The 26893-nt window shown below is 39.6% G+C and overlaps 1 protein-coding gene across 7 annotated transcripts in view; it reads right to left on the reverse strand.

The window, feature by feature from the left end:
* Nucleotides 1–415: 415 nt before the first annotated feature.
* The window catches only part of acaca (acetyl-CoA carboxylase alpha), a 32780-nt gene continuing 6302 nt past the window's right edge, over nucleotides 416–26893 (reverse strand). For 3 of the 7 annotated variants that reach the window (XM_085364368.1, XM_085364367.1, XM_085364369.1), the window contains exons 14-54: nucleotides 26737–26887; nucleotides 26423–26526; nucleotides 25060–25287; nucleotides 24384–24534; nucleotides 22471–22605; nucleotides 21488–21634; nucleotides 21221–21409; nucleotides 20756–20856; nucleotides 20531–20619; nucleotides 20268–20392; nucleotides 20051–20164; nucleotides 19144–19257; nucleotides 18932–19021; nucleotides 18701–18819; nucleotides 16414–16437; nucleotides 15388–15531; nucleotides 15187–15289; nucleotides 14987–15094; nucleotides 14778–14834; nucleotides 14444–14488; nucleotides 13270–13311; nucleotides 12451–12666; nucleotides 12175–12330; nucleotides 11857–12081; nucleotides 10893–11048; nucleotides 10651–10797; nucleotides 10006–10275; nucleotides 9450–9547; nucleotides 9161–9281; nucleotides 8892–9002; nucleotides 6712–6855; nucleotides 6489–6609; nucleotides 5430–5526; nucleotides 5198–5294; nucleotides 4956–5091; nucleotides 4704–4881; nucleotides 4503–4615; nucleotides 3701–3855; nucleotides 2768–2938; nucleotides 1599–1735; nucleotides 416–1458 (exon numbers count right to left, since the gene is read on the reverse strand). In XM_085364368.1, the coding sequence (XP_085220494.1) occupies nucleotides 1332–1458; nucleotides 1599–1735; nucleotides 2768–2938; nucleotides 3701–3855; nucleotides 4503–4615; nucleotides 4704–4881; nucleotides 4956–5091; nucleotides 5198–5294; nucleotides 5430–5526; nucleotides 6489–6609; nucleotides 6712–6855; nucleotides 8892–9002; nucleotides 9161–9281; nucleotides 9450–9547; nucleotides 10006–10275; nucleotides 10651–10797; nucleotides 10893–11048; nucleotides 11857–12081; nucleotides 12175–12330; nucleotides 12451–12666; nucleotides 13270–13311; nucleotides 14444–14488; nucleotides 14778–14834; nucleotides 14987–15094; nucleotides 15187–15289; nucleotides 15388–15531; nucleotides 16414–16437; nucleotides 18701–18819; nucleotides 18932–19021; nucleotides 19144–19257; nucleotides 20051–20164; nucleotides 20268–20392; nucleotides 20531–20619; nucleotides 20756–20856; nucleotides 21221–21409; nucleotides 21488–21634; nucleotides 22471–22605; nucleotides 24384–24534; nucleotides 25060–25287; nucleotides 26423–26526; nucleotides 26737–26887 (5356 nt within the window). In that variant the 3' untranslated portion in view covers nucleotides 416–1331. Of the gene's footprint in view, nucleotides 1459–1598; nucleotides 1736–2767; nucleotides 2939–3700; nucleotides 3856–4502; nucleotides 4616–4703; nucleotides 4882–4955; nucleotides 5092–5197; nucleotides 5295–5429; nucleotides 5527–6488; nucleotides 6610–6711; nucleotides 6856–8891; nucleotides 9003–9160; nucleotides 9282–9449; nucleotides 9548–10005; nucleotides 10276–10650; nucleotides 10798–10892; nucleotides 11049–11856; nucleotides 12082–12174; nucleotides 12331–12450; nucleotides 12667–13269; nucleotides 13312–14443; nucleotides 14489–14777; nucleotides 14835–14986; nucleotides 15095–15186; nucleotides 15290–15387; nucleotides 15532–15849; nucleotides 16000–16413; nucleotides 16438–18700; nucleotides 18820–18931; nucleotides 19022–19143; nucleotides 19258–20050; nucleotides 20165–20267; nucleotides 20393–20530; nucleotides 20620–20755; nucleotides 20857–21220; nucleotides 21410–21487; nucleotides 21635–22470; nucleotides 22606–24383; nucleotides 24535–25059; nucleotides 25288–26422; nucleotides 26527–26736; nucleotides 26888–26893 lie in introns of all 7 variants that reach the window. The other 4 variants (XM_085364373.1, XM_085364370.1, XM_085364371.1 and 1 more) reach the window with 4 other exon arrangements.

The raw sequence follows: 26893 nt of genomic DNA on the forward strand, positions 1-26893 counted from the left end.
TCAGCAGGGCATTATAATGACACAATGATCCAAAAGTCTAAATTTAACAATGTAGTGCCCTTTAGCCGTTGTTATTATTAGCATTATGTACTCAGTTCCTAACAACAGGTTGTCTTTCTATCATAACACAAATACAGTCGAATATGTGATTCAGAAGACTGGTTTAAATGGTAAAAATAAAAAACATTTCATACACCAGACGTAAAAACTTCAGCAACAGTTGATTACAGTTAAAATGTAACGTATATGTGAACAGTAGCTTTTATCATTTCACAGACATTTTTAAAAGATTTGGCCATTTGATTGTTAATTCAAATACATCTCTTTAGAAAAAAAAACCAGAAACTCAAACAAATAAAACATAAATTTAGAACAAGCTTAACTTAAGACTCAACAGCTGTTGAGGAAAGAGGAAAAAAGATCTTTCTGAGCAAGCTTACGTTTTAAACTCCGTCTCCATTTCGTATTCAAGCTTTCGTCAACTCTCCGTGCGTTACTGTTTGTTTCCCTTTGTGCATTTATGTTTGCACGTATGCTAGATGCAACATTTCAAATGCAGGCTTGATTCTGGCTGCAATGTAAGGGAACAGTAAGCACTAAAGTGCCTCTAAAGCAGCATTTACTGTGTGAAGGGGACAGCTGTGGTTTTGTTGTGAGGCGAGCTGCCCATTGCTCACTGCAGGGTAACTGTGCAATAGCTGGGGTTTAAAAGGGACCTTTCTGCTGCTCCCTGCTGAGCTCCCCTGTTCAATTCTGTCTTTGTTCAGTAACTAAGTGCTCCATGCTTAGGAGTGTAAAAAAAAAAAACCTTTCTTTCTAACTCCTCTATCAATGTGTCGCCACTGTTGAGCTGGTCATCAAAATGCTTGCAAATCTTAGCAAGCGTATGTCACAAACCTAGGTGTCTTTTTAAGAACAGCGTGTTTAATTTATACTTGGGAACACTCCAGTTGAAAAGCATGGATTATCATGGAAGCATAGACATCCTCTCGAGTCATCTGTGTAAACTCCAAACGTATTATTAAATTAAATTCACTAGATATTTCTACATTGTCATTCTTTTAATTGCTCTTCAGTACAAAACACATGAATTCATCTTAAACACTAGCACATGTGTACTGCCATTTACAAAATGTTATAAATGATGTCAGTCAACTCTTGATCACTGAGAATCATTGCCAGCGGTTCATTAACAACGTGGCTGCTGCCAGCGGTCATCACGCTGGCTCCTCTAGCCTCAATCTCCAGATCAGGTTGAACCAGGCTCTGTTTAGGTCTGACTATGGCCTAAGCTGGGCTTTAAGCCAAGCATGGGCAAAGACAGGCCCCCACTAGGAGGATGCTGATGTCTCCATAGTGGACAGGATACGTACCACTTCTGCTCTCTGAGTAGGTGAGATGTGCTGGGTCATGTGCACAATAGAATCCATGGCAACCTCTGGATTGGCTTGAACAAGGCTGGGAGAAAAAAAAGAGAGGGAAACAAAAGAAAATGAGCCTGTCAGGTGGGCGAATGAAGGTTAAGAAAGGAGAAAATGAGCTATTTAATTCCAGCACTCAGCAGCAGTTTGCGCTGTTGCACAGCTTTGAATGATCACCTGCGAATCTGCTTGAGGATGTGGTCTCTGCGGATGTACTTGATGTTCTCGTCAATGACTGATCTTGCACCCTCTTCTTCAGCTAGCTGCCTCTCCAGCCATGCCACCACTTCTTCATTGTTATCCCACAGATAGGCCTGCAGAACACAGAGAGCGTTAAAGGACAGAAAATGAATCATTGTATGCAGCATTTAAGCATATATAAAGCCTGAAAATCCCACTTTTTTCATGATGCAACAATGAGTGGAAGTAAAAGCAATTAAAAGTTACACACCATATTAAAAGATAAAATTAGCAAAATATCATGAATCAACAAATAAATATCAACATCAACAACAACAAAAAAGATGGACAGGCACAAAGTGGGGGCCTGATGTCTTGCTGACTGGACCTGATGGAAAAATTAGTATTCATGAGTGCTGGCATTTTCTGTTCCCAAACAAAGCCAGGCTGGAGGGCTTAGTGAAGATTTGGGGGTTTAATGGGCTCTTGCCTTTTTATGAACAGTCCTGCTTGAGGTCCACAAGAACATTTAACGCCCTTATTAATCATTTTTAATCTGTTTGCTTTTAATTAAGAAACAGCGTGTTGCTCTCCTATCTGCACGTGCCAGGGCTGTGATTAATTGTGGCTTAAGACAGCCAGTCCTGATTAGGGTAATGTATTAGCTAACAAGAAGGCCACTTCTTAAGAGATCTCAAACACTGAGCCGACTCCTGTCACCCCAGCGGCTGGAGCTCTGAGCCTTAGAAGCAAGGAAGCACAGAAGGAAGGAAGGAAAGATGATGACTTTCACAGAGCGATACACAATGAGACATTACCAAAAAAAAAAAAAAAATCTAACATGAAAGGCACTGAAAAGCAGAAATGTCTACAATCCTGTGTGGTTGTGTGGAAATGATGAAAAGGTTCACTACATGACAGATATTTTGTTATTCCACAATTCTGGTTTCAGTCTACTGTCAAAATAACTAGAATTTACCAGTATTTTAAATATTCAAAGTTTTTATTTTGAATGAATTCTACACGATCCCGTCGCTCTCTAAAGTCAAACTTTTAAATTTATGAACCACCACATCCTTCCATATTATCATACTTTTCACTCAGAGCCAATACATATTGAACGATTTTACAACAAAACCTAAAAACGCCAACAAAATACTTTTTACCTTTACAGCCCCCTCGGCCTCCACAAACCAGCGGCGCAACATCGCCTGGATCTGCCCATCTGTCAGCTCGCTGTTGGCCACCTGGATCTTCCTCTTTACGGTTTCCTCCAGCAGCAGACGCCGCAGACGCCAGTAGAAGAACTGACGGGATGTCTGCCATTCTAGGATATCCTGAAGAGGCAAAAGACAAGCATCTAGCGTTACAAAGAGCTGGTATCATGAAGAGCTACGTTTTAATCCTGCTGAATGCCAATTTTAATGTGGAGCATTGAATTCTGTATCAAGTGAAGCCAAAGGTGTGGCACTCAGGTAGCACTAATTAAGTAGACCACTGTATTACCTGGCTTAAAAACTGTCTGCTTTGACACAAATGTCAATGAATTTATAGGTTTCATTCATAAAATAAAATCTAATTCGACACATTTAAAATGTAATTGTTGTAAAGCGGATTGGTGTGTTAATAACACATGCTGTTCTTCACATTACAGTGAACTGATGGTCTGAGGATGTCTGTTCTCCTTTTCCGTGCTAGTATACTTTAGAATAGGTAATAATCCTCTCCTGTATATAGCATGTAGGGCAGGAAAGAGGGGAAGAGAAAAAAAAAAAAACACCCCGACTGCCATCCATCTGTAAAACACCCCTCTGGTCATGTGAGCAAAGTGTGTATCTGTGTGTATTTGTATGTGAAAGATGGGTCTGTGAAGGCACAGAATGAGATGGGGTCTGCCTAAGGCTGCTCTGTAGTTGCTAAGGTGATAGACCAGGGTCATCAGAAGATAATTATAAGGATGAATCTCGCAGCCTGTTGAGACCAAACATTATTCACTAGGCAGGTGCAGCAGCAGCTAGACTGATACTCCCCTATGGGCTTTTCAGGTTATTCACAGACTACACCTTCATATGTGCACACGTGATAGTGTTAGCTCTCACCGTGATGACCCCCTTCTCTTGCATGCGACCTGGGGTGTCATGGAGGTCCGCAAACTGTACAGCCACCTGATGGTAGATGGGCAAAAGAAACTCCTCACGCTCCTTAAGTTTGGTTTCAAGCTCTTTGCGATCAGGAGGGCTCAGCTCTGGGGTTCCTGTTGGAAGTTTCAGAGTAATAGCATGAAACATATTAGGCATATTTCACTGGATTATTCTAAAAAGTTGAATTTAGGGATCAGCAATCAAAAGTGCATGTGCTTATCTACATTTCTGAGCACGTATAATGTAACTGTATTTTCTGTTTACCTCTGTACTATCAGCCTATATATTTTTTTTTATGCAGGCAGTTGCATGGTAGTCCTGTATTTGCCTTTGGTATGTTATACATAAACACAGGTTCTCTATGAGAATGTAGTTGGGAATCAACTTCTGCTAATAGTGTTTTATTCTAGCACCGCCCCCAAACCCTCACTTCTCTCAGAGCAGACAGATGAGCTCCCAAAACCCTCACAGTAAACCATCACTATGCCGAAAGCTCCAAGCAATTGCAGCATTGGTCCAAAGGGGAAAAAAAAAATCAATAGTCTGCATGGGAGAGACAGTAGAGCTAGTGATTAATCTGGGAAGGTTGTGACCGACATCTCCCAGGGGAATGCAAAAAAGATGACACAAAATCAAGAATGACAGGGAAAGCATAAATGCTCACACCTTTTGCTTCTCCCTTAAATGAAGGTAAGACCAAACAGGGAGGAAGAGAGATAGCCCTAAAGAGGAATACTCAGATTTCAAGTGTGGGGCTTACCCAATTTTTCAGCCAAGCCCATGTAGACTGGATCTACTCTTCTCATGGTCTTGACCAGATCCTTCCTTCTAAACTTGATCTCGACTGTCCCTTCAGGCTCCAACACACCACCTCTGGAAACAGAAAGGATTTAAGTGAGGAAAGACAAGGTATTAAAAAAAATAAAAAATAAAAATCTGCCTCCTTTTCTCCAAAGCTCACCGGCTGTCCTTGTCGGCGTACATCTCCATGTGCCGGGGGTTGATGGTGGGATCTATAACGACCCAGGAGCCTCCTCTCAGCTCAGCCTGCGGGGGGATATAAACCAATACTGGCTGCTTGTACTCTCTCAGCCCATCCACAATGTAGGCCCCGAATTTCAGCACTTGGTCGTACATATCTAAAGAGGATAAAACCATATTAGATGAAGATGGGGTTCAATCACTAATTGGTTGGTGACTGAGGCAGAAGTACCTTTCATCCCTCCAGAAAAGCCCCTCCAATTGGCAAACACAATGAGAGGTAAGCCCTCCCGGTTTAGGTCCTTAATGGCCTGAGCAGTTTTGAAAGCAGAATCTGGGAACCACACCTGTCCTGCCTGTTGGATGAGCTAAATATAAAATAAAAACGAAAGAAGCGGTATCAGTACAAAGGTGTCTGTGAATGTGTTGTGTGCCTGTTCATTCTTGAATATATACACACTCAGTGACCCTTACCTTAGCCTCAGAGTCTAAATTGGCTGGATCAGCTGGGATCGACAGTTCCACTGACCTGGTTTCCACAGCAACAACTCCAGTCGGTATCCCACCGAGTCTGTAAAGAGGCCATCCACTGTTAAAATCTACAAAATACCTTGATATGATTTTTAAAAGCTAATCAATTTTTTTGTTTTGTTTTGTATATCAATAACGTTTAGTGACATGTAACCTGGTTTTATTTGGGACTTACCTGGCTCTGCCTACCACTACACTCTGAGCCCACGGCTGCATGATCTCCATGAAAGAGCCATGGTCGAAGAAGCCAAGCTGCCAGGAACCCTTTGGAGCTTTATTGAGAGAGAGCAGAATACATGCACAGAGTAAATAAAGGCAAAAAGTGAAGTTAATTAATGAAAATTCTAAATGCAACACAATCAGATCCACTTCCAAAAAGCATTCTCTCTTCTTGTGATATTTTTAAAATCCCTAGCTCTCTTCTGTGTGCAGACTCAGCGTGTATATTCGCAGGATCTGTCATCTTGGCACCGCCCGTGATAGATGACTGTATAAGCAGACTTGCTCAGCTCTTTTTCTGCCTGTACACCCCAAGAAACATGCCCAGCCTAAGAGGTTACCATTCAATTAAGCTTGGCCACTCATCACTACCAGACGTTGACTGGCTTCCCACACGGTTCCCCGATCTCTTTGCCATCCCAAGCAGTAATTACACTGATGTGGAACCTGCTCAGTCCTGACCTGCAGTGTAAAACACACTGCATCAATTTTGGTGCTGATCTGGCCTTTGGCGGCATGGTGTTAGGCTTCACTGTTTCTTGCTTAGTTTCTTAATAGCCTTTCTCTTGTAATGAATTATTTCAACCTTTAACTCTTAGGCTATCAGGCTGAAATAATAAATCTTTATATTTACTTTAAATAACACAAAAGAAAATGTGGCTTGACTTTTTAACAACTGCTGATGAAGCAATATTGATGATCATTAGGGGAAAAGTGAAGTGTATACATTATTTTTATAGTCAAAGCTTAGATTTGAGAGCTTAGATGCTAAACAAATCACTACAGCTTTTTTTTGACTATGTTCAGAATTATAACATCAATAGCATTAATAATTAATAGGATGATTTCTAGTAAATAAAACTGGGCATTTAATACAGAGTAACAAAGAAGCTACAGTGAATAGAAGGTCTGCATTTTTTTTTAATACACACTCTTCAAATATTACTCGAGAATCGATTTGCTAGTCCAAACATTTTCATAATCAAATTTAAATACGTCCACATTAGGCACTCACTCTGACTGGGGCGTCCTGCCAACATCCAGCGAGGGTCATAAGGAGCCTTGGTAGGTACAAACTCTACCAGTCGATCTATGGGATCCTTGGCATTGAGGATGGGCACTGGGCTAGATTTACACTGAGGAAAAGATCACTCATTATGATCATGATATCACATTATTAAATGAAATTGTACATTACATTATTATATTTACATACGTTCTAAACATCGAGCTGTTACCTTGGGCATGTAGGACAGCCACTGCAAAAGAGTGAAGACTCCCTCAAAGTCATCGCAAACAGTGCAGTGAGTGACACCATTGTTGTGCATGATCTGAACTCCACCGAGTTGGTTGTTGGATGTATACACTTCTCTGCCCAGCACCTAATGTAGGAAAAGGACAAATGTATGGATTTGTGGGGAAATGTTTGACAAAGGTATTTTATTTTAGATCAGGCAACTAATGAAGGCAATGTTTCAAAACCTGAAGCATTAGTTTCCCGCTTAATTGAACAGAATGTGGATTTACCCTTTAAAAACTAGTTTCAAACTAAGTCAGAATACTGTTGCGCAACACTGGCTGACAACAGGAAGTGTTGTAAACAAGTTTCTAGTCTGTGTATCCAGGTTACGGCAGCCTTGTCGATACCCCTCTTTCACAGTAGTCACATTTTTGGGGACAGCGCCTGCTTCTCTTCATAGCCGATTTCCTAACACATTGCATGAATTAACACGTCCCTTTCTTAACAAGAAAAGCTAATTCATTATACTGGCTTACATCCATTTCTGGTGTGCAACAAAAACCAATGTATCTGTATACATTTAGAGCCACCAAACTTATTTTATCTTCATGTTGTTCCTTTGCCAACCTGAAGCCATAAAATCTCACTTCCAGCCCACCCTATTTTCATAAGCATCTCAGAACAGGTGGCAGGGCCCTGACATGCTTCTATAAAAATCAGAGAGGAGCTCAATCCCTACCCTCAGCTCTCACCTTTTCAGCCATCATTTACTTTTTTTATTACCATTAATGGTTATGTATCTGGCTACAAATCTAGGGCACTCTCCTAAAGCTGTCAGGAAAGCTGGCTGCCCCAAGAAACATTGCAGTCACCTTGACATACACAAAACCCCTGTGCCTCTGGCCATCGCCAGATTCATTAAGATTCCACTGCGGAGAGAAGAGGAGGAGACAAAGGAGGAGGAACGAAGGGAGATGATTGGAAGGAAGAAAACGAGGCACCAAGTGGTAGCAACAGCTCGCTGGGGTATTTGTGCTAGTAGTTACTATCCATTCCCCATGAAAATAGGAGTTCTTTCCAGCAGTTAATGAAATGATGATCTCTGGGTGGTAGCCTCCTGCTCTCTATTAAGTTTCAGTTAATAGCCAGGAAGTCACATGATAAATGAGCAGGCCAAAAAAAAAAAAAAAAAAAAATCTTAAATCAGTGTTGCTGGTTAAAATCATTTTCTCCAAATAAAAAACAAAAAAATGTGTTGCTATTCATCACCTCTATATTGTGGACATTTGTCAGTAACCATTATTGTGATGCTGCTCCTACAAATGGAGCAAAACAGTGGGACAATCTAAAAACAATTGAGCTTCCAGCAAATAGATATACCATCATTGGGCCATTTGCATGGTTTGTCATGTTGTGAACTGTCATCCAATTTGAAATGAAATCATCTTAATGCACTGACAAGGACAGACAATGGGTAGCAAGCCAAAAGGAGGCAGCGATGCGTGCAGACACGCACACAGACACACACTAATCAAGTGTATACAGGCGAGAAAAAAACCAAAAAACAATCTGCATCAGCAAAACTTTTCATTCTGATTAAAAACAAATGATATGGGTGTCCTGCACTGCAGCCTCTGGCATGTCACTCTATTTCTATGCAAATACAACTTCATGGTGCGCTTTCAATTATTCCACTTTGAGTGGCAGCCAGGCCTGTGGCTGGGATTGGAAAGGGAATCCCAGTAGAACACAGCGAGGTGGAGGGAATGAGCTTCAAAATTGCTCAAACAGGGAGGGGGGAACAAGCCATATAAACCGAAAAATAAAAATAAAATCATCAAAGCACACACCGTTTTCTGTTACATTTTTTTCATAATTCAAAAAACAAACAAACAAACAAAAAAAGGACGAAAAACATAAAAGACCCATTTGACCTTCCTGCCATATTAGCTGAAAAATTTAAAAGTCAACTAATGAATATATATTGGTTTGCTCATTAAAGCGCAGATGCATTAATTATATGAATTTAGAAACAGCTCATTTGGTGTTCACTCCCCATTACAGGAGAAGCAGAGTGCACATGTGTACAACACAATCATGTTTTTCTTCTACAACAGCAGAAAGGCACCATCACTGTATTCTACTGTATCTAAATTACACAAAAATGACCCATTTCACCTTATTGAGGGCTCCAGCTCCAGTAAGGATGATGTGGGAGTTGTCCACTTGTATGGTCCTCTGTCCAAGCCTCACCAGATAGGCTCCAATACCTATGGCTCGGCATGTGACCTAGAGGAGTGCAAGATTTCCAATAAGCAACCATCCAGCTTTTCACGTCTTTACATACAGCAAGTCTTTCTTCTTAACAGAACATACAAACTCAAGGCAAAGCAGCAGACTACATATATGAATGTGTGTTTTCACACAAGTGCGCACTTGAATCTTACCAGATTCATCGTGATGATCTCCTCGTAAGCCAGAGAGGATTCTCCGGCAATCATTCCCGACCCTCTCAGATTCTCCACACCCAGCCCCTCATCTTTACCTATAATGTCAGTGATCTTGTACCTGCGTGACAACACATACATTCACTCAAATCCAGATGCGATGACCCCCTCTTACCTTTGTCTCAATCTGTCACATCTTGTGTTTGAAGCTTGAAGATTACAAGCTTATAAAATCATATCCTCACATACAAAATTAACTATTAATGCATACTTAAAAAAAAAAAATTACCTCGATTCACCCTCATCCTCCACATGTTCGCAATGCACTGAGTTTAGAGCTGAAACCTTCTTGTAATCCTGAGGTGTGAGGTAGAGATACTTGAAACCCTGTAGGAAAAACAAAACATGCAACTGAAATAATGTTGACAGCTTAAAAATTGACAAAAATGAAGATGCAGCAGACAAAAAGTCAGGAAACTTTTTTTTTAAAGACAGAAAAAAAGGAACAAAAAAAATAATTGAGAGAACAGATTAGTCTCAGAATTTATATACTACACCTTTAGTAAAAAAACAAAACAAAACTTAATACATAATAATAAACCTTCAAATGCAAATACACTGAGATAATGACAGCAATTCTGAAACAAAAAAATCTTTTAGAATTATGGAAAACTAAATAACTAAAACTTACTAAAATAAGTATTAGGAATATTACGATATTCTCAATAATTATCTACAAATAGTGATTAGTGGATTTCACTTAAAAAAAAAAAAAAAAAAATTCTATACAAATTTAAATTAAAGTTTAAGTATAGCCTAATGTCTCTGAGACTCTGCTGGCTGACCTTGTAAGGATCAGCTGGATCTTGCCAGGCCACATGAAACATATGTCTGATTTCCTCTGCCAGACCGATGCGTGCACCGCTGTTGGCCGCAATATAGAGTCGGGGGATGCCACTTTCCCGAGCCATCTCTGAGGCTCGCAGGAACAGCATGTCCTCCTGGGGCCCAAAGGAGCCTATCTTGTGTGTGATGTCATTGCTTATGACAATGATCTCACGTCCTGCTGGGTACTCTGGGGTTCGCAGGGTCATCCGCCATGCCACCATGCCAATCTGGAGAGATCAAATAGGGAAACTTTAACCCAATAAATACAGAATATCTGTAAGTATTAGACAATAAATAATCCACATTAGCTGCATAGTTGTTTTTCTGATTTTGACCATGTTTGCTCAACGGTGGAATAAAAAGTGTGAAATCCTCCATATTTGTTGAATCAAGACAGAATCAGAACGCAGCTTTACATCTTTGGAATAAATAGAAGTATAATATAGACAGTCATCTATTTATCTATACTACCGTCTTTATTGCATCAGAGCAAAAGAAAATGTGTACATTCTGAAATAAGAGGCGAGTGTGTCAAAAAATGTCAATGTCAAAAATTCCTGCTTTTCAAGGTTTGTTTTCATGCTTCAAGCTTAAACACGGACCTCGTTGCCCCCTGGCAGTCGATTCATCTGTACCAGCTGACCTTGAGCATCAAGAACCAGCTCTGTGAAGGTGAGCAGCTCAGAAGGAAGAGGACACTGAGGTAAGTCGGCAAAAGCCTGACATGAATGCCAAAGCTTTTTCAGAGCCTGAAGATAGGATAAAATAGGCAGCATGTTAATATGTTATTATTTAGTACATCTAAGCAGAAGCTAAATATAATAGGCACGTTTTTGTACAGTACCTGTCTGAACATTTCTGGAAAGTCATAGACATAGGTGGTGCCCAGAGATTGTGCTTGGAAGCGTTTAGACTGCAACAGGTCTTTGGTAACATATGGTGTATTGATGAGCATGCCATGCAAGGGGCCCTGCTTGTCTCCATATGCTTGGAACATAATCTGGAAAAAGGCCAGAAGTGGTCACTTTAGTGATACAATGATCTCTTCAACAACCTTGGCATTAAGATGAAATCAAGATGAAAACACATGACAGGAAAAAAACAACAACTAAAAAAACGTGATAATGATTAAAAGCACTTCTCATAGTTACTGGACATCAAAAGAATTCCTCTCATGTAGCGCTCTCACTATGTTGCAACTTTAGTATGTGTTATTACTTCATTATTTATCCTCCCAACAATATTACATTTTAATGCATGAAATGAGTACAGCTAAAACACTTCGAGCTGTCACTTTTGTTGGTAACCATATAACAGTCTTCACATAAAAAACAAACTGTGAATCTCTTATATTATGGAACCATTAAAGCCACCACAGAGCAAACATGGGAAAAAGACAAAAATAAGACATGAAATGTGTTGAAGATGACAGAAATCTTCCTTCATTGCTTCATGTAGCTTTCATCTCTTCAGCACTGCCTTACTACTGAATGGATGGCCGTGACCACTGAAAGATGAATGGACGGCTGGATTGATGAATCTCGCATATCTTACCTGAGTTACCTGAGTTTAGAAAAAAGATATTGCTAAAAGAACTGTCCAATGGGCTATGGGCAAGACACCATACTGGATCTCTACTCCAAATAATAAAAACTTGAAGTTTCTATTATGATATATACAACTACGAAATTTACAACAGAGTCTGGTAAATTGTACTCTACAAGCTGAGGTTTCCAGGAAGGAGCTGATGCCCTTTACCAGTGAATGGACAATAAGGAGATGAGATGGATGATGTATGAGTGCCCCACCTGTCGGTCTTTGGGCCCCACCTGTCCCGTTCGGGCATCAGTGACCTCCTTGTAGAGGCTGATATCCAGGTAGTAGCCAGATTCATTTGTAAGGAAGAGGCGGATGGGAATTTGCTTCCCCGTTGGAGTCAAGCGGATGTTAATCTTCAACTCGGCCTGCAGGACTCGAAGCTTCCACAGACGGCTGCCGTAACGCATCACCATGGAGCGCACAGATTCCTCGATCTGAAGTTCACAGGAAAAGATTAGCAGGAAGCAAACACAGTGGCAGTAATTTACTCTGTCAATCAGATATTTGTGGGTAATATTTTCCCAGACCTTTGATGGGTCCATGATGACTGTAGGGACAAAGTTGAGGAAGATATGGTTACAGTCAGTTCGCACAGTTGTGTTGTTGAAAGCCACCTCCAGTTCATCCATAGCTTCCAGCAGCAGGCGCTCTGCTTCATTGTGAAGGTATTCAAAGGAGGCCTCCTAATAAAAGAGGAGGAAAAAATAAATCTCAACAGCATCGAACACGGCAGAATTTGGGGGCTAAAAATTAAAGGCAAAAAATAGAAAGTTTCTCATCCAAAACCAAGCTTGTAATCTTACCTTTGTTACCAGATCAGAGTGGCGGATAATGGCACGGACAAAGAAACGGTAGTCCGTAACTTCTGTGCCCACCTCCACTCGGGCTGCACCCAGATACAGGTGCATCTTGTGATTGGCACATGGAATGGCAGTGAGAGCAAAATTCCGCATGCGGTTGAGCTCCAGCTGGAATGCTAATGCAGGCTCTAAATGACGATAGATCCGGTCCTCCTCAAACTATTGAGACACAGACAGGATACAATAACAAACAGTAACACAGTCCTGCAGAGACAAGTTTGTTTCAATATTTTACTGAGCACCTCAGTTTTTTTCTTAACTAGCACCTCTAACATTAACAGACACAGTTTAAATTGGCAATTTCACGATTGCTCAGTTGGTTTAAGTGTAAAAAGACGCCCATGAGCCACACACTGTATTAAGTAAATTAAGTCATGGGCAATATCAATCTCAGAAAGCTGCTAATGGGTGTCATTTCTCTTAAATGGGGGACATAATTAAAGAGTTCATTAGTTTAATGAGTTTTAGTCATGTCATTGTAGTGAAACTATCAGGAGTAGCAGAAATGAAGAGCCATCACTGACTGCAACTGAATGAAAATTAACACTGCTTGGAACGGGTGGTCAGTCTGTTTTTTTTTCCCTAAACAGGCTGTTTCATTGTCATGGGAATAATCCGACATACATGTGCATTAAATACACAGTATATTCATCTTTCCAATAGAGGTCCCTTCTCCATAGGCTCAACATTAACTTGACATTTAAGCAAAAATACATTTTATATGACAGTGATGATTTGGATTTGTGTTATGTGAGCACCTACCTTGTCCCTGGCACGGAATGTGAAAAATTTAGGAAATTCCCTCTGTGTAAATAATCATAAGACAAAGAAATAAATTAATCAAAATGTTGTACATAACAGATTACATTTTCTATAAAGACAGCAATTCGGTGTTAAGAATGACAAATTAATTAGACTTTCACCAACTGTGCCTAATTACAGCAGCTCAAAAAAAGCCATTATGATCTTTGCTGAAATAGCTATATGGAAAGGAACAGTCACAATTAGGACCTTAATCGACACGCAGGGGGCCCTGTGTTCTTTTACTGCGATAATTTACCTATCAAGAAATCACTATGTATTCACCAAAGCAGAGGGCTAACATAATAATAGCAATGGGCTCAACATATAAGCACCCATTACATTCTAATGCATAAAACATGTCCTCCTTTCAGAGATCCAGTGATTCTCTGAATAATGCCTGGTAGGCCTGTCTGATGTTATCACATGAAGTCTCCCACTTGCCAAAATAATGCCAGATGGATTGGAGACGCCCTCATCACACCACAAGCTACATAATAATCAGATGACTGCAAAAGTATACACAGTGTAAACCTTCATAGCTATGATTTAACACTGATTGCAAATGACCCACTGCAATATAGTGAACTGAAGAAAAATCTTTTCAGAGTGAGCATGCATAAAACAGTAGCGGCCACAATGATAGGGACATCTGTTATTATGACAATGACTTTGTCTTTTCTATTCAAATCCCTGTCATCTAAATGCAACTGGTCTCTTGATAATATGTCAAACTCTGAAAGACAAATGGTACATCACAAAACTTCTACATCTGGGGGTTCAAACTCTTATGTGGCTAAAATGTGTGGTCCCATCACTAATAGGGCATTTCCATCTAAAAATGATGAGCTCACAATCTGTGTGATTTATTTAAGCTGGTATAACCGAGCTGTAAAAAAACAAACAAACAAACAAACAAAAAAAAAAAAAGCAGCTGCAGGATGGCAAAGATTAAAAAAGTCTGTGCTAAACAGAATTAGTGTATGCATGTTAATACACTATCATTAATCTACCTCCTGTAGGTGGCGTTTCCAACAACATCTACAGTGATATTTTGCACTTTCTATGTAATTTGTGTTGGTTGTGAAACAAATGCACTGTTGATGACAGAATTCTTCTGCCTTCCATTACTTACATGAAACCTTTGGTCCACCTCACAGTTGACTTGCTTCCTGAAATCCTGTCATCAAAAATGCAGCAAAATCAAGGCATGCAGAAGGAGATACAGAGACAAAAGAGGAAAACCAGCTAAATTTCAAATGCAAATTATTACCACAATTACTACAGTATTGCCACACATAACAAATTAATAAAATATTAGTGATAACAAAAAGGTCAGATGCAAGCTCAGTTTATTTCTGATATTTTGGTACATGCGGTTCAGTAGTGCCGAACTGATGGCATGCAAGGCAGCTGATGGTGAAGATAGATGGTTTTCTGAGTTTTAAGTTTTAAATCAGAAGCCTCACCTTTTGAGCCACGAGGAAAGTCAACCTTCGGATGCCGTGTTCAAACAGCAGAGATTTCTGGAATAAGAAAAAAATTTTGTTAAAAAAAAATTAAAATAAATATATATATTTATAGTCAGGATGATAAGAACAAGCTAAGTCATCTCATATATTCTAATCCATTTTCTTAACTGACAAGATACAAGGTTTTTGCTGTAGATGTCTCCCACCTTTGACTGAGTGAATTCCCGGAACATAGCTGCCAGGCCATCATCATCAATGTCGCTGTCAGTCTTTATAGCAACATTCAGGATATGGATAGGCTCATCCTGGATACTCTGGGTAACAAAGCAAATACACATCTAATTCGAATCCTTAGTTATAGGGGTCAGTGACAGGCTAGTGACTAGTACAAGTCTGCCCTCTTCACCTTGTTGTCCTCTTCACCGTACAGCACGGGATTGCCTCCTTCTGGGAAGGTTGGACTTTGTGGAGGAGAGTCAGAGAAGCAGCTCAACATATCCGTTATGTTCCTATAAAATATTTAAAAAATATATAAAAACGATTAGTGATACTTTTACCTCCCAATAAAAACCACTCAAGTTTAGAATTTTTTTACACAAGGACTGACTTGGTGAACTCCTGGAAGCTGCGGAAAGCCACCATGGCTCCCATGCGCTGGCAGGGTGGTGTAAAAGACGTGTCAAGCAGAACGTCGCTCACACTGGCCATGTGCACCATGCCGTAGTGATTCAGGTTGGATGAGAATGACATCCTAAGGTGTAGACAGAGAAATATTAAAAAAGGCTTGAATGTTAAAAAACAAACAAACAAAACAAACAAAAAAAAACAAGTAGTAACAAAACACCACCAAGGAATGAACATAGGAAAAGAGCTATACCGTAGGCAAGGACATTTAGATATATCCTGTTACGATAACACCGCTTTGCAGTGAACAAGACCACGTAAAACCACCAGAATGACCCCTCAAGTATCCAAGTTTCATTTTGATGTGTGTTAGTCCTTTGATTGTAAGCAGGCAACCCCAAAGTTACAGCTTGTATAAGCACTCGAGAGGTCTTATGTGTCAAACCTGTCCACAGTATCCAAATCTGATGCATTTTTCTTCTCAGCATTATCATCCTGTGATTCATTTTCTGGTGCTTTAGGGTCCTGGGGTTTAGTTTCCTCTAATTTAGTGTCCATGACTTTAAGATTTTCCAGGACTGAAGGAAACATTTTCCTGGCAGGACAGTCAGAGGTTTCAGTTTTGGAGATGCGTACTAGTATATGATTTCTACCAAAATTTTATGTGATCATCTTAAACTATATGACATACATAAGTTATCTTAAACTTGCACAATACTGAAGCACATACACACAGCAGTTAGATACAGAGCAGTCATTTCAACAGAAACAGGCACCCATCAGTAAAGACATTTTTTGGCAGAAAGGTTGAATGCCATAGGCCATGCAGATGTCAGTAAAATTAAATTACTCTGCAATTATCAACCAGACTAGACCAAAGTTACTAAATCTAAACAAATAAAACAGCTTTATAACCAACAACTAGATAATTTATCTCAACTTGAATTACAGCTTTATTCATCCAGCTAGCTAGTCACCGGTAGTGGATGCAATTAAAAGAATGTTTTACCTGTTTAGAGTGGGGATGTTCCCTCTGCAATCAAATAACATTGATTATCAAGTGGTTAGTGACAGGCATCAGAAGGAAGACATTTAAGGTGTAGCAATGTGTGCATGTGATTATATGTGTCCCTTAACATATTTTTGCACCAGGAACAACCAAATTATTCTGTGACTTCACACATAAAAAGATTAACGAGAAACACATCTGATGTAAATGCAACCAATTACATTTGTATCCTTGGTGCTCTGTATGTGTGTGTGTGTTTGGGAAGGGGGGGGGGGGGGACTGGAAAATTTCATGGGTGGAGTTTCAGAATCTTGTATGCATCCACTGCATATAGAAATGGATGTAATGAATGGTAAAATTATGGTAAATAACTCTTTCTCACAATAAACACACATTTTGCTACTTAACTGCTTCCTCTACACATGCATCACGTGATCCAAAAAGAAACAAACAAACCCTGTTCAGAGGCTAACTCTGAACAAAGAGCGGATCACGTCACACTCTCATGCCGTTCCGTATGTCACAAATTATGATGCAAAAATGAAGGTTAATTTATACACAGTAAAACACAAGCATGCGGATGGATGAGTGCAAGGATTTCAAAAAAATAAGCACTACTTAGTAACCACAAGCAAATGCATTGAAACAAACAAAAAATACACAAAACATGCAATCACACATGGACGAACTGAACCCAGCTGCTGAAACTGAGTGAGTGCAACAGAAATGCCACAGTACTGTGTCTGTTAAAAACCTTTTCAAATACTGAGCACGTACAATAACTTCTGACTTTTTTTGTGCCAGATGGTTTTTTTTTCCCCCTCAGAACTTAAGCAAGAGCACGTGACCTGAAACTCTTGATTCTCAATTGCTTAATTGCTCAGTCCTGTTTTAACAAACCAAGAAAAGTATTTTCAGTGGTGAAAAATACCTTCTTTTTTTGCACATGACAACATTTACAGGAAAAACAATGGCGAACAGTGACACAGAGGTAGGAAAAAACCCCCCCCCCCAAAAAAAACAGGGACCGTGGATATAAAAAGTGCACACATCCCTGCTGGGGGAAAAATAATGAGACAACAATAAATCATTATAAAAATTCTTCCCACCTTTATTGTGACCTATAACTTGTACGACTCAAGAGAAAAACAAACCAATCTGTTATGGGGAAAAAAATGTAAACATAAAAAATAAGCTGGCTGCATAAAAATGCACACCTCTAAAACTAGTACATTACTGGAGCACCTTTTAATTTAAACGTGGCATTCAGTTTTCTTGAGTACACAGTTGTCATCAATTAGAGACTCTCGTTAACCTCGCATAAAGTTCAGCTGTCCTAATAAGATTTTGCTGACATTTACACCATGTCTAGACTATGGGCTAGTGTTGCAAGACTGAAGCCTATTCTGACAAAGAAAACATCCATACACAAGTCTCCTAAAAGCTTGTGGGAAAATGTGATACGGTCTGAAGGTTGAACTTTTTGGCACAATTTCATACAGAACGTTTGGTGCTAAAACCACTCTATGCATGACCGTACTTAAAGTGAAGCACGGTGTTGGCAGTATCATGCTTTGGAGCTGCTTTTCTTTAGCTGGAAACTTAAGTGTTAGTGGAGTGGACAGAACTCGAAACATTTCTACCACCAGTCACAAGAAACCCTTCAAGTTTCTTGCAGACAGCTGAATTAAAGGTTGTGCACATTTATGCAACCAGCTTATTATGCTGATTTGTTTCTTCAATTGAATTGTACAGGTTATAGGTCACATTAAAGGTACCAAAAGTTGAGAATTATTTATTGTGGTTTTAATTTTTATTTCTCAGATGCTTGGCATTTTAACTAGGGTGAGTATGCTATTTATATCCACTGTACTTAATAATAAGTATTCTTTATCTTTTAACAGTTACAGTATAATAGGTCATGAAAATTTTATGCAGCCATGCTACACCTTGAGTTGGGATGTCAAAAAAATAAATAAAATAAATAAAATGTTGTAGAAAACTGTAAGACAGGAAAAAATTCAGGTTCCTCTATTTAGAAACACAGGCATAAGCAGCAACTGCAGCACATCATTGCAGGTCCCGCTGCTAACACGCAGACTAATATTATTATTGTTGTGTTGTCACCTTGCAAGCAATTTTGATAAAAGCTAACTTTTAATGAAAAATTCAACATGAGAGTAAGAGTAGAATTACTGATGGCACAGCGTCCTGGGGAAAGGAGGGGGTCAGGACAGCAGAATAGTAATGCACATGTACGCGTTTCAGCTATTTTCATGAGCAATACCTGTTGGGATGTGAAGTGGGAAGCATGAACTGAAACTCTACTATACATGTGTTGTCCTTCAGTTGTCGATGCTGAACACTGTTGAGCTCGTAGGCGATGTATGCTCTCCGAACATACACCTGACATTATTGAAGACAGGCAATGCTGGTCAGATATGTGAAGTGCTTGTAAAGTTTGTTCAACTTAAATTCAGAGAAACTGATTAATAAACAAGACTCTTATTCCTCTCACCTCCAGGGCGGCCATCCTGACTACCTGATTACTGTGGTAGAAGAAGTTGGGGAGAACGTCAAAGATGGATGTCTCTGAAAGGATCAGTTTCTAGAGAAAGAAAAATAACAAAGAAAAAAAAAAAAAGTATAATCATACACCTTGGACATTTTGTCTGTTGTTGTGAAACACATGCACAGCCACAACTACTGCTCTTGCCCTTTAATGCTCACCTGAAGGTTCTCAATGCAGAACTGGTGCCCATACATATCGATGGCAGAGAGAAAGATTGACTCCACCTGGTTGTGTCGTAGCTCATAAGAGGGAAGGTGGGAAGCTATCAACACCTGGAAGAATAAGATAAATGTGCTCTTCAGGTATAGCACAGCAAACACTACTTAATTATGCTTTCCTTTACATTTTCTGACAGTGTCAACCTTTACACTGTTTCAGCTACACACTTTGTTGTGCTAATGTGTCACATGTTTTACTTTATATTTATATTTATTTTTAAAGAAATGGAGAGCATATAGTGACATCTGGTGGGAAAATACTAAATAAATAAAGTCTGGTAGTGAGTTACATTCATAGTTGTGTTGGTGTTTCTGTATTGCTCAGCGATCACAGGTGATTCTGAGCTTTGATGTTGCACTTTGACAAACAGTTACTTTTAATAAAACAGCAAAGAGAAAAAACTTCTCTCTACACAGACTGTCAGAGATGTATGGATGAATATTAGCTATTGCATTACTAAAATGAGCAAGCTAGATACAACTACAAACTATGACATTTTGTTTCATGCTGTGCTTACAGGGCACATTACTGCTCAACAGAACAATCACAGAGTTTAAGGCCCATGTTGCTGCAAATTATCTTAAAAGTGCATGTCAGGCTACGCCAGAGGTTAAAAAATCCACAGTCCTACCAATTAGGCATCACCTGAGCCAATCCACAGCCTCTGCCACTTCAAAAGCTTTTCAGCTAAACAATCAGGCTTTTAGATCTTTTTTTTTTTTTTTCAACTAACTTCTTTTAGTTTCCGAATAGTACTTCTTCATTGCTGTACAGTTTTGTTTTGTTTTTTTAAATTCTGTTATTTCATTGTAGTATGTCAAACAAGATTAGGAGTTCAATTCTGACCTGCCGAGCACGCAGCGCCACCTTTGCATTGGTTGTCTTGCTGAGCTGGGTGAGTTCAGTCAAAATGGCCATCAATTCATCAGTTAGTGTTGGATCACGGCCACAGAGCTGGTCCTGCATGGAGAAGAAGAGGAAGAAGAAGAATATGATAAAAGGCACGACTGCTGAAAATCACTTTTTTATAGAGATTTCTAAATCAGTAAGAATGGATACTTACAATCAGCATAGTAACAAGTAGATTCTTCTTGGTGACTTGAGCATGGGAAAAGATATAATTGAGCACATTGGCCATGTCACCCTTGTTTTCCTCACGCAGTGCAAAGACACACTTATCGTAGTGTCCTGTTGACAGATAGATAAGAGCGTTGGTAAAAACTGGACAGGAAACTTGAGGTTTAAGAGCACCATCAAGTGGTGAGAATATGCTAATGCAATGTTTCTGCTATCCAAGCAAGAAAGTGTCAAGTCACTGTTTCTCACCATTCTGAAACTGGATCTCTACTTTTAGATATTGTCTAAGCAAGTCCATCACGACAGCCTTCATGTGACCTCTGATGCCGCTGCGGTACCTGTTAGACACAAAAACATTCTGGTCTTACAAGAAAAATGTATGCTGTTGTGCAGATAAAGCACACAGACAAAACATTTACTTTAAACCCTAGGATTAAAACTTGGTGATATTTAGATAAAAAGTATGTTGCTCACTTCTGCACCAGCTGAACAATGCTTTGTGTGTTCATAAAGAAGACTTCTCTCTCTGATTTCTTGTTAAGAGTAGCTGCATGGCTGTCCAGTATGTTTGCAATCTGGAAACAAAGGAAGAAACAATAAGCATTTAATCCCACCAGCAGTGGAGACTGATAAGCATTTAATCCCTTTGGCACTGACAACGCGTTCCTTAACAAGTGTGTGTTACAGGCTATGTAAAGAAATTTAAAAGCTACATGAAATTCTGGACCACAAATCTATTTGTCACTCACACACATCCGCACCTAGATATGGCACTTTCATTCTGCATGAAGCCACTGGGTTCATTGTTTTCAAAATACATTTTTAAAAAATGGTCACATGAAAGTGGGCTGTAACTGTATAAGGAGCTCAGGTCTGAAAAGCTGATAAGGTATGTGTAGTAAGAAATATGTGGTTCATGTGCAAGTGTCTGTGATGCACCTGCTGGCTGGGGAACTGGCAAAGCACAGAAGTTATGTTGCTGGCATACTGAGCCATCTCCTTCTTGATGGCCTTCTCCACAGCAGGGGGGATGCGACCTGAAACACTCGTCATGATGTCTTGAAGCTCCAACAGTGGTAAAGAAGGATCGCGCATGGTTTTCATTACCCTTTCCACCCATTCTTTCAACTAGGAGAGACACAAGAAGTGTGTTCAAGACTAAGCAAAGTAATGCTGGTGTGCACACTGGTGTACATGAATTCTTACCTTAGCACTGAAGAAAGGCTCAGGTAGACAATAGCCATTCATCATGTGGACAAGATGACCCAGTGTGTTATGGAAAACTCTGTGCAGCTTCTCTCCTCTCAAAGCTACTGCCTGGATAGAAGGCAGGGTCCCTGTGTAGAGCTCAGCCTGTGAGACAATACAAATACCGATTACTAATAAGTCACTGGATTTTTAAAATACATCAGCGTGTCAATGGTATGTTCTAGTAGGAGGTAGAGGTTATGGTGTGAAATAAGCAATTCTTAATCCACTGCTTAGTTTATTCTCTGCTTAATTGTTGTGTTAAGTTTTATATTTTTTTAATTTATTCAATTTGGTAATTTTACAATTTCTTGGGAACTCAACTGCTGTTTTGCTCTTTGCTTCACCATATGGGTGCAATATAGACTCATGATGATGGTGAGCTCAACCTCATTTTGGTTCATTTGGTTCCTCATAGATAATGATATGTAATTATAATACAATGGTAGAGCAGATAAATGCTTATAGGCTGGATGTGTGTGTGTGTGTGTGTGTGTGTGTGTGTGTGCGTGCGTGCGTGCTCTCATGTCTGGGGGTTATTCAGGTATGGCTTGTAGAAAGCAAGCATATGTGTCAGTGACGTATCTATTCGATTCGTCTTAGTTTGAGACGCTTGTGCTGGAGTTTAACATCCGTTAGATTTAATTGTCTGTCTGTCTCTTCTTGCACATTGGTTCCCCTCATATATCTGAACATAAAGCGATTAATCATTAAACGCAACACATGCATATTTAAACTAATACTCAGTGTTACCAAGATACCTGCTAAGATACTTTTTATGGGCAAATGACATCAAAGTTAAAACCGATGCTCTAATTTAACCTGATGTAAACAAAAATATTACGTTAACCGTCATTTTGCATTATACAAAATCCTACTTGCTGCACAGCAAATACTGCATCTGTGACAACAATAAAGTGGAATGATGAGACATAATGTACCTGCTGCACTCTGCTTGGGTCATCCAGTTGCAACTTGGCAATGACACAGCCAGGCTCCAATGCTGCTCCAGCCCTCTTCACATAGTGAATACAACCAGACTCTGCTGCAGTGAGGGTCATGACCATCTTCATCACCTGTTTATTTGCAAATAACCATATGTATATTTACAGATTCCATCTTTATAGTGGACTGCACACAACTAACCATTAAACCAGAGGTGGGACCAAGTCATTGTTTTGCAAGTCTCAAGTAAGTCTCAAGTCTTTATCCTCAAGTCTCAAGTCAAGTCTCAAGTAATGTCAGGCAAGTCAGAGTCGAGTCTCAAGTCACTGGTGTAAAAGTCCGAGTCAAGTCACAAGTCTGAAACTTTGAATTTCAAGTCCTTTCGAGTCTTTAAAAAAAACAACAAAAAAACGAAAAAAATAATGTTGCAGTTATATGCTAAATGTAAATATTAGACCATGTAATTTTTAAATCTGTGTTTTTCTCAACACATGACAAAATAGTGAACTTAGAAAATATACACAAATTGTGAAATTGCACCTCTTTAAAATGCAGCTCAATTAAACCTAGCTCCAAGAATAATTTTCACCGACAGTTCTGAGATAAGCTGCATGTTATTCTTGGATGCGGTTGTAGGACCAGCTTTAAAATCGCATGACAAAAATATCATACATATTAAAAAAAACTGTATCACCAACGTAGCCTGTACAACATTTGCTAGTTAGATGAAGTCAGCTATCTCATCTTAGCATATTTATATGCATATTTATAATTATACGGTTCTTGGAGTGAGTGCATACACTCATGAAGTTTAGTAACTTCAGGTCACTGCAACAAGCCCAGGTACAGTTTACCGACGGATGGGTACAGGACCTTGAAATGCACCGTGTAGAACGAAAGACCATCGTACGTATCATAAGTTTACCAGTCTCACAAATTGTCGTCATAAATACACATTCGTTAACCGTTTATTAATAGGACCTTTGAGCTCAACGGTAATTAATTAGTAGTGGAAATAATTTCTGGTACGCGTTACAGAAATGTAGCAGTGACAATAATACTGTATGCTGTAATCATACTGGGCAATTAGTGATACAAAACAACTGTTTTATCCTGTGAATAAAAGTATATGTTTTTGTCAATGTACCATAATAACAGAGGCGAAACGCAATATTGTGTCAGGACAATTCACTATTTATGCACAATAAACAAAGGAGCATAGCGCGACAATTTCTGTTCAGCACCAGACTTGCTTGTAACCTATATCACTAATTATGTTATGAAAATGACGTATTAACTACTAAAAAACACTGACCTTCGTGTAAATGCTTGGAGCAGACTAACCTGTGAGCTGGAGTGTTCTGGGACGTTATATTTGATCTTTGAATGGCTGCAATCCAGTCGCGTCTTTGTTACTTCGGAAACATGGCTTGAACAATTTCTCTTCAATGACGTAATCCGATAACAACCGATCTCTTTACCCGTCGGCTTCCCGTGGCTGTCATGCGACCGGCTATTGCAGTTAATAATACAATGGCTTCTTGACATTTTTGTGTTTCTTTTTATCGCTGTATAACTGATTTTAATTGAAAGCCTGCGTGCGCTAGTACCGCTTGCCACGAGTTCCCAGAATCCTTTGCGGTTCTACCCGTGAATGACGTCACATTTTCAATCTCTATATAATATGCATGTTAAATTTTATATTTGGGGTAAAATATCAAGTCTTTTCAAGTAAACCGGTTCAAGTCCAATTCAAGTCCCAAGTCATTGGTGTAAAAGTCCAAGTCAAGTCACAAGTCTTAGAACATTTTTTCAAGTCAAGTCTAAAGTCATAAAATTAATGACTCGAGTCTGACTCGAGTCCAAGTCATGTGACTCGAGTCCACACCTCTGCATTAAACTAATGTACCTCTATTTCAGCGTAGCACTGGCCAGCAAACACATGCCCGCCATCCTCAATAGTGTACTGAATGAGTTTTCCTGCTGAAGGAGACCGCAGCAGCGAGGGATCATTTTCTTTCTCAAAAACACACGTCTTGTTCCCAATTGTGATGCGATACCTGACAACAAAAAAACAAAACAAAAACAGTGTTAACAAACCAGAAATTAGAAGATTTCAGTGTCATGTTTTATCTGAAGATCTTAAATCAGGGGTCTCAAACTCGCGGCCCACAGGCCATTTGCGGCCCACGTCACCTCCGCTTGCGGGCCGCATATTGATGTGAACATTTTTTTTTAATTATTATACAAAAAATTATTTAATACGACGCCAGAGTGTTACAGGGATGGCCTTTTAAGACTGTATGAGCGTGAGGGAGGGAGAAAAAGGAAAGTCGAAAAGTACGAGGTGCTACCGAGCAGAAATGGGAGATGGAAGCATGTAAATATAAAAATAACCACTGCAGCCAAAAAGAGTGCCTGACGAGCCCAGTAAGCTATTAAGACTCGACTTTACAATGTGTTCGTTTTTTCCTCAATAATGTTCTGCTTTATTTATTTATTTATTTTTTTTAAATTGTTGTCATGTGGTAAACTTACAGTTACAATAGTAACAATTCTTTCATACAGTTAATGGTTTTGTTTACCTGTCCACCTCTTCTTTCATGTACGTAGTGTAGCTGCTTCCATCATATGAAAGCAAAAGACCTCCATCACTAAGCCGATGGACATCCACCTCAGCAGAAGAATTGTTCATGATGACCACATAGGAATTGGGAGACTGACGAGTCACTGTCAGAACGTACTTAGTACCTTCATAGATCAACTCCACATCCACAGTGTTGAGCAGCGTGTGTGGTGGTAGCACCTGCCCCCTGGTCAGAGAGTACAGAGTGTCTCATGTTATCTATTCAAAATGCTGTTTTTTCAAATGATTGTTTCTACTGCGGCTTACAACAGATTACAACTCATTTGTTTGTTTACATATTAAATAATGGCCAAAACGAATTTACGGGGGTGGCCGTAGCTCAGGTGACAGAGCAGGTCAGCCACTAATCAGAAGGTCGGTGGTTCAATCCCAGGCTGCATCCTGGCTGCATGCCAAATATCCTTGGGCAAGATACTAACCCCATGTTTGCCTACTGGTGGTGGTCAGAGGGCCCGGTGGCGCCTGTGTCCGGCAGCCTCGCCTCTGTCAGTGCGCCCCAGGGCAGCTGTGGCTACAATGTAGCTTGCCATCGCCAGTGTGTGAATGTGTGTGTGAATGGGTGAATGACTGAATGTAGTGTAAAGCGCTTTGGGGTCCTATGGACTAGAAAAGCGCTATACAAATGCAGGCCATTTACCATTTACTAGTAATGCTTCTACACATAAGAAACAGTTTAGCAAAGAAACAAGTTCAAATTGTATCTCTGTTGTTAGCAGCCCATCTCAAAAACAAATCATCATTTCCCATTTCTTTAGCCAAATCTATGGAAAATACCAACAGTATACAGTGTGCCCTTAAAAAAAATGAAGAAACTGGACAAATGGTGGGCCTAAAACAATTATACAATATATTATATTTAACATCAAATGATCCTCTACAGTTCTCTAAAGCCTCATCAGAAAGTGTCTCGGCATTGTGATGATCCCAAAGACACTGTCAAAGCAATAACACCATACGTGGATAGAAAATGCACACAGGGGTACACCTTTAGTCATTGACTATCATCTCGACAGAGAATGGAACCAGTCTGGAGAACTATTCCTGAAGACTACTTCAAGAAATGAAAAGAAAGCTTGCCTCAGTGTGGGCAGGCTGTGTTGAAGACTTAAAGGTAGTGATGCCAAATATTCACTTTCAAGCTCATTAGAATAATTTTTGCCTTATATACTGCATTCCTATGTATGTTTAAAAAAAAAACACTGCACACATTTCCCACATTCCTAGCAATATATAAAGGATTGAGGCTAGAGAATTTGCGCAGTACTGTATTTGACCATATATTATTTGCATTAGATTTTTACCTTTCCAGAGAGTGCAAAAAGTTGGAAACACTGTTCCTGAGATTAACATCTGCCACATGCAGTGCACCGCTCACAATTCCCAGCATGGTATCAGGACGCTCCGCCTGCATGTAAATTACACTTTACAACTTACACAAAAACAGTCATGCATTATATGCTGTGGATATCAGGAGGATAAACCAAAGAGACTATCATCCCAACATTTGGTTTTATTGTGGTTTCAGTGCAGACACTAACATATAGGTCAAACATTAAATAACCTGTCGTTACAGTTAAGAACATCCATTGGCAACAGCTGCATAATCTCCACATACCTGCATCTTCTCTGAGATAAGTCTGTCCAGCCAGCCTGTGTCGATACTATTGTGCTGGAAGCTTTCTGTCTCCAGCAGCTTAATGAGGTATTCCACTGTTGTCCTGAAGTCACCCCTGATAGACAGCTCCTTAAGCGCAACCACCATGTTTCTAAAA

This window comes from Diplotaxodon limnothrissa, linkage group LG10, assembly GCF_057381915.1.
Source record: "Diplotaxodon limnothrissa isolate DT_005_m linkage group LG10, D_limnothrissa_male_GT1.1, whole genome shotgun sequence".
NCBI classification, from domain to species: domain Eukaryota; kingdom Metazoa; phylum Chordata; class Actinopteri; order Cichliformes; family Cichlidae; genus Diplotaxodon; species Diplotaxodon limnothrissa.